The sequence below is a fragment of the Tupaia chinensis genome, unplaced genomic scaffold (assembly GCF_000334495.1).
Source record: "Tupaia chinensis unplaced genomic scaffold, TupChi_1.0 Scaffold148350_1, whole genome shotgun sequence".
Taxonomy (NCBI): Eukaryota; Metazoa; Chordata; class Mammalia; order Scandentia; family Tupaiidae; genus Tupaia; species Tupaia belangeri.
The window spans coordinates 1,025,101-1,032,078 of record NW_006208201.1 but is presented as its reverse complement, the minus strand read 5'-3'; the positions used below and the strand labels follow the sequence as shown (position 1 = coordinate 1,032,078).

Sequence of the window (6,978 nt, the reverse complement as noted above, 5' to 3'; positions counted from 1 at the left end):
CCTGCCGCCCCTCCCCGACTCGGTTCCCCTCCCCGTCTCGGCTCCCCTCCCTGTCTCCAGCCTATCCTCATGTCCTCCGTTTTGGCCAGTTACTTCCCTTAACAGGTGCTGAAGCCAGTGAAAGGCCATTTGTTTATTTCATCTGTTCCCTCTCACCCCCATGTCGATGGAATGTTCTGTTATATCCAAGACTACTTCTTTCTCCATCTTATCTTTAATGAAGTATTTTTTTTTAACTTTAGTTAATTTATCTATTTTAATTTGACCAGAGAGGAACATAGCGAGTGATCAAGAGAGAGAGAGTAAGGGAGAAAGCAAGCTGCCAAGTCTGGGATCCAAACCGTGCTTGGCCATGTGGGAGTCCAGCACCATTAACTACCACACCACCCACCGGCCCCTTCTTTGCACCGTAAAGCCAAGGCAAAGAGAGGAGTGAAGAAAGAGACAAATCCGTAGAAAAGAGGACCAGAAGCTCCTGTGTTCTAGAAGAAAAATATGCATTGTTTTTCTTGTAAAACATTACTTCCTACATAAGGGTGTTTTTATACAAGAAATTTTTTTTTTTTTTAATTTTAAGAGGATTTTGCCTTAGGGCACATGCATTCACTGAAGAGAGAGAGAGAGACAGAGATAGTAAGAGGGAAAGCGAGAAATCACCGCCCAGGGGGATGACCGTGCCACAATCCCTTCTCCTCCATTCTCCCGGGATCTTGGCCATACACGCACATGCACCCAGTGTGAGTTTCAAACCTCCAGGTCCAGGACTTGAACTGCAGTTGGCCATGTGGGAGTCCAGCGACATAACCACTATGCTATCTGCTGGCTCCAAGAAATCAAAAGTTTAAAGGGACGAATGCTTTTTGGAGAGCCTAAGTAGCCTCCAAGTAGCTCAAGCCACCCCTTGTTAGCTGTGTGACTCTAGGCATGTCTCTGAGCCTGTTTCCCTGTATGTAAAATGGGCAGCGACCTTCCCCACCACCACCTGTAGGCAGGCGACACCCAGCTCCATTGTTTTCTGGGCACTGTGACCAGGCGTGCTTAGGCCACACAGCCCCATCCAGGCAGTGTTGTCGAGAAACTCGCCGTCATGTCTATGAGGTCTGGTACTCTGAAGCTCCATGAAGCAAACAGCATCATCTCTGGGCAGGGCACTGAGGAGAGAGGGAGGGGAGGTCTCTGGGGCTGGGAGTGCCCACCCCCAGTGCCCCCTTAGCCTCCCCCAGATGCTGACCGCTCTCTCTGCAGGCCTACTTCCTCTTGCTCCTGGCTCCTCCCCTTTGAATAACTTGCTTTGGTTTCTGGTTTCGATTCCTTTGTGCAGCCTTCCCTTGCAGAGCACTGTCTGGCTGGGTGATAAGAAGCGGTAGAGACATGGCCTTCAGCAGCACCCAGGCTTCCTACGTGAGCCCGGTGAGTTCTAGGGCTGCCCCACTGGGCTGGCTGTCACAGCCCCTGGAAGCAGGTCTGAGTCTCTGGGAAATGACCTCTGGGTGGCAGGGCATTGTGGAGGGGGCATCCCGGGGGGAGCACAGGAAAGGCAGAAATGCAGGGCAGGGTGATCTCCACAAATCGTCTGCCTGTCCCATGCCAGCCTCTCAGGACTGGAGGGATGTTAATCGCTGGCCATGCCTGCTGCGTTTCCTCCCGGGGCCTGTGCTGCCCTGGGGGGATGACGGGCATAAGTGGTGTCTGGAAGGGTGTTGGCTTGTGTCATGGGAAGAAATGTCATGGCTTTTGGAAGGATCACCAGCCAGCACAGTTGAGAAGGGCACTTTCTCTGGAGATGGCCTCCCTGGGTCCAGCCATTTGCCATCTGGGTGACCTTGGGCAAGGTACTTCCACCTCTCTGGGCCTCGGGGTCCACACCTGGAAAGTGAGGAGAATGCTAAGCCCGCCTCCCACGAGGCGAGCTGGCACAGCCTGTGATCACGCAGTGCCTGGCACTCTCCCTGCAGCAGCTCGGTCATTAGGAGTGCATAGTGTCATTAGGAGTCTGGGGGCCACAGGGCAGGCCTCCCAAGGCATGAGCGGGAGTCAACAAGGCAAGGCAGGTCCGGGTGTCTGCACAGTGGGGACTGTCCTGCAGCATGGGGTACATGGCCTCTTACGCCTTTTGCCATGTACCTAGGCCTGTCTGCAGGTGGACTCGTGTCCCCCGCATGACGTTTATTAGCCCTGCTTCATATGTGGAAGAACTCAGAGAGGCTGAGGCCACGTGCCATATACCCCCAGGTGGTGCCTTGATTTACCCCTTGAAGGATGGCAGTAATGGAGAAGGCAGGGAAGTGGTAGCCCCTGGCCTAGTCTTCTGTGGTCACAGTGACCTGGGCCAGGCTCAGTGCTGGCATCCCTCCCAACCTTAGCAAAGAGCTCCCCAAGTGGCTGGAGGCTGTGAGCTGACAGAGCCCTTCTGGGCGGGGTGGGTGGCAGCAGGTGGGTACAGAGGCAGGATTCTGCCAGGGCCCGCATGAGAGTGCCTCTCAGCAGAGGCCTGGGCTGGCGAGGAGGACCTGGCACCACCAGTGCCCCCTTGGTCACCCTGTGGAGGCTCCTGGGGTGGGACTCGCATAGATGCGACTGAGAGAAGCTGGAAGGGACCATCTAGATGTGACCTTGGGCACGTTACCCGCTCTCTGGTTCTCTGTCAAGTGAGGTTCTGACATCTCATTATTCTGGTGATTGGTTTTTACTTTCCGATTGAAAAAAATAATTATGTATTTTTGTTCAATTATCGTGATGATGATTACTATTATTTTAATTTGCTATAGGGCACTCTCACTCACCAGAGAGCTACAGAGAGAGGGAAAGTGAGAAAGCAAGCCACCAGATCTGGGACTCGAACCGCAATGGGCCATATGGGAGTTGAGCACCCCAACCACCATGCCCCCTGCTGGCTCCCTCGTTCCAATTTTTGAATTCAGAAGTCCAATTTTTCTTTTCTCTTTTTCTTTCTCTTTAAAAATTTTCTATAAAGTGCATGAGCTTTCCAGAGTCAGAGACAGAGACGGAGGGAGAGTGAGAAAGCACTCCGCAGAGGGGGTGTCCCTGCCACGATCTCTCCTCCTCCATTCTCTTCTCGGGATTGGGGGCACATGCGCTCAGCATCTTTTTCAAGTTGCTGGGTCTGCACACTCGGCCATGTGGGATCCACAACCACCATGCTACCTGCTGGCTTAAAGCCAACTTTTCCAAACCAGTAAGAATATCCTCCTACGAGCAGGAGAGTGTTAAAACAGGGCCTCGGTGTCCACACAAGAACAAGACTAGTGCGGTGGGCTTCCCCCAGGCCGGGTGACCACTGTCCTCCAGTACTGGGAGCTACGCCTGCCTCACAGCGTGAGAGGGTCCCGCGGGCCACTCTTCTGCTGCGGCCTGGCTGGGAGCCTTGCTCCCAATGCTTCCCACCTTGGCTAGGCCAGCCTCCTCCGAGGGTCGGGGGCGGGGGGAGCAGGCACCATGCGAGGACAGGACCTCCCGTGTGGCCCAGAGACGCACTTGGCCAGCCAAGATCAAGGACGTTCTGTGGTCCGTTATGACGGGCAGCCCGGGTGCTGGTTAAACGCTGGCTTCGGGTTTACATCCCAGGGGGTGCTGACCACTGTGTGGCTTTGGACAGGTACTTTACCTTTGCGTGCGTCACTTTCCTCATCTGTAGAAGTGACAGCCACAATGGCCAGGGTTTGTGAGAGGATAGACAAGACCTCACAGGTATGAAAGGTGGGCCACCAGCAGGGTGTCAGGACCCCTAGGGCAGCAGGACCTTCTAGTAAGGCTGCTTGCCTGGTGCTCTCTGGTGCGACTGAGTCCACAGGAAGGTCGCCCACACACTTCGGCCTGTAGGGCTCAACTCTGCTTTCTGGACTCCGGCTAGGAACCGGGCAGGAGCAGGGAGCAAGTTTGGGCTCAGCAGAGGGGTTGACTCACCCCGATGCGAACAGCTGCGTTGCCAAGGCTGGCCCTGCCAGGGGGTTTCCACATGGCGTCCCATCTAAGCCTCTCCAGGACAATTACCGTCCTGCTGTTCCAGAGAGGGAACGGGGCTTGTCTGAGGCACAGACAAGGCAGCTGGCCTGCCCAGTGTCGGAACTAGCACCAGGACCTGGGAGGTGTGCCCAGGTCAGGGGACCAAAAATCCAGCCCAAATATCCATCCTCCAGCACCGCGCGAGCACAGCCAGGTCCAGTTGTTTCCTGCTCAAATCCCCCATGGACACGTGGGGTCCAAATTCCACAGCAGCCTCAGCTAGGCTTAAAAATTACCATTTTGGAGGTCAGAAGTCCAAAGTGAAAGTGTCACAAGGCTGGTTTCTTCTGGAGGCATCAGAGGAGAATCCAGCCGGCCTCTTTAAGGCCAGGAGCACGTTCCCCAGTGTGACTGATCCTCCAGCCTCTTATAAGGACGCTTGGGGTGACGCTGGGCCCACTGAGCAATCCAGGATAGCCTTCCACCTTAAGATCCATAATCACTTCCGCGAAGTCCCTCTTGCCAGCAGGTTTCCGGAGGGTAGAATGTGGGTGTTTCTGGGAGTACAGGGGTGGAGGCAGGTATTATTCAGCCTACTACACCCTCCTGGAAATCAACCAGTATCTGTTTTGAGGCCCTCCAGGGATATTTTAAGTATGGATAAAGAAATGCATGTACACAGCCTTCCCTCCCCTATTTTTTCTACAAACGATATCACTCTGCATTAGTGCTCAGAGAGTTCCCTTCTTCCTCTTTTTCTTTTTTCTTTTCTTTTTTAAGGCTTCATAGATTCTTGTATGGAAAAGGCTCAAGTAATTTCACCTTTTCTTACTGGTAGACTCTTAGGAGCTTTTCATTCTAATGCTGTAATGAATAACCTTATTCGTAGCATTATTATTCAATTTATTATTATTTTTCATTGCCAGAGGGTGGAGGTAGGGAGGGAGAGAGAAGGCACCCCTCAATAGGATGGGGTCACACTACAATCCTTTTCCTTCCATTTCTCCATCCCATGCGGATTCGGAGCATGCATGCACATGCGCCTTGCATGTTTTTCAAGTCCCCAGGGCCAGGATTCAAATTGTGGTCAGACATATGGAATCCAGCTTTCTTTCTTTTTTTGAGAGATTTTTGCTATAGAGCATGTGTGCTCACCGGAGAGACAGAAAGCAAGAAATCACCCCCCAGGGGGGATGGCCACGCCGCAATCCCCTTCTCCTCCATTCTCCTCTTGGGATCTTGGGCACGCACGCACACGCGCCTGTCTTCAGTTTTAAGCCGCTGAGTCCTGGAGGCAAACTGAGGTCAACTACGTGGGAGTCCAGCAACGCAGATTCTGCCATCTGCTGGGATCCAGCTTTCCATGCATGGCTCTTAACCACTGTGCTACGGGACTGATCCCGATGATTCCATTTAAAATAATCTTATATCTCAGAGTTTGAAAATACCATGTAAGACATATTTAAATCTCACCAAACATTTTTGGGGAACTATTGCCCTAAAGATTAACCTACACTGAGACCAGCAGTTAGTGTAATGGCTATCTTGCTGGACTTTCATGTAGTCAATTGAGGTTCAAGTCCCAGACCTGGTGGCTTAAAACTCATGCCAGGTGCGTGTGTGTGTATGCCCAAGATCCCAAGAGGAGAATGGAGGAGAAGGGATTGCAGCGTGGCCATCTTCCCTGGAGGGTGATTTCTCACTTTCTATCTCTCTGTCTCTCTCTGACTTTCTGGCAAGTGCACGTGCCCTGTAGCAAAAACCTCTCCAAAAAAAAAGAGACTAACCTACACTGGGGCCACCGCTGGTGGCATGGTGATTAAGGCTCTGGGCTCCCACATGGCCAAGCTCAATTAGAGTCTCAGACCGGAAGGCTTACTTTCTCACTTTTCCTCTCTTTCTCTCTCTCACTGTCTTTCTCTGGTGAGTGTGTGTGCCGTGTAGCAAACTTGAAAATAACAATAGTAATTAATAAAATTAAATAAATAATGATTTTAAAAAATTGGAGTTGGCAGATAGCCTGGTGTTTAAGGCGCTAGACTCCCAAATGGCCAGCTAAGGTCTGAGTCCCGGAACTGGTGGCTTGCTTCCTCACTTTCCCTTTATCTCTCACTCTACATCTCTCTCTGGTCAAATTCAAAAATAATAATAGCAAGGGACCAGCAGATGGTGTAGTTGTTACATCCCTTAACTCCCATGTGGTCGGCTGTGGTTTGTGTCCCAGACCAGACGGCTTTAAACTCACATGGGTGCGTGCATGCCTAAGATCCCAAGAGGAGAATAGAGGAGAAGGAATTGTGGTATGGCCATCTCCCCTTGGTGGGGGGGTGATTTCTTGCTTTCTGACTCTCTGTCTCTCTTTTTCTCTCCCAGCAGAGAGGGTGACTCATGTGTCTTGTAGCAAAAGTCTCTCTCTCTAAAAAAAATAAAATAACAAATTAAATGAAATGAATAACTCTTTAAAAAAGAAAGATCAGCCTGCACCGCCCCTCCGCCCTGAGCGGGACCCTTTCTTCCCCTCCCCCTTCCTTCCTGCCGCTGTGCACTGTGACCCCACACCCGGCGTACTGCACTGTCAGCTCCTACATCTGAGCGTCACATGCTGCGGTGAAGGCTGCGCAGTACCCAGGGCCATGTGCATTTTCAGCATTGCCTCTTGAGATGGCGTGGGAGGCTCTGAAGAGAGTGTCGGGCTTCCGCAAACACGGACGGGGAGCGTTTTTTCCTGATCCCCTTGAAATCATGCTACATCAGGCTGACTGCCTCCCCGACCGCTGGCAGAAACAGGGATGACAGAGAATGCGAAGACACAGAGGGGTGTGGCTTGCTCAGGGTCACCAGTGTCCCTATTGGCAGGATTCAGATCTTGGCCGAGGTGCCACAGGAGACACCTCCTTCCAGTGCCGTGGCTAGCAGAGTTTGCCTGAGTGAGATCCTGGCAATGGCGGGCTTTCACAGTGCGGGCCACGAACATGGAGCTAGCCGGCCTCGTAGGTTCTGTGTGGCCCCACCACC

General features: G+C 52.4%; 1 protein-coding gene across 5 annotated transcripts in view; it reads left to right on the top strand.

Annotated features, from left to right (window-relative positions):
- The first annotated feature begins 1,228 nt into the window (after positions 1-1,228).
- LGALS9 (galectin 9) overlaps positions 1,229-6,978 on the top strand; it is a 23,665-nt gene continuing 17,915 nt past the window's right edge. The window contains exon 1 of one of the 5 annotated variants that reach the window (XM_027769055.1): positions 1,229-1,410. In XM_027769055.1, coding sequence (XP_027624856.1) covers positions 1,372-1,410 — 39 coding nt within the window. In that variant the 5' untranslated portion in view covers positions 1,229-1,371. The remainder of the gene's footprint in view (positions 1,411-6,978) is intronic. The other 4 variants (XM_006170421.3, XM_027769054.1, XM_006170420.3 and 1 more) reach the window with 4 other exon arrangements.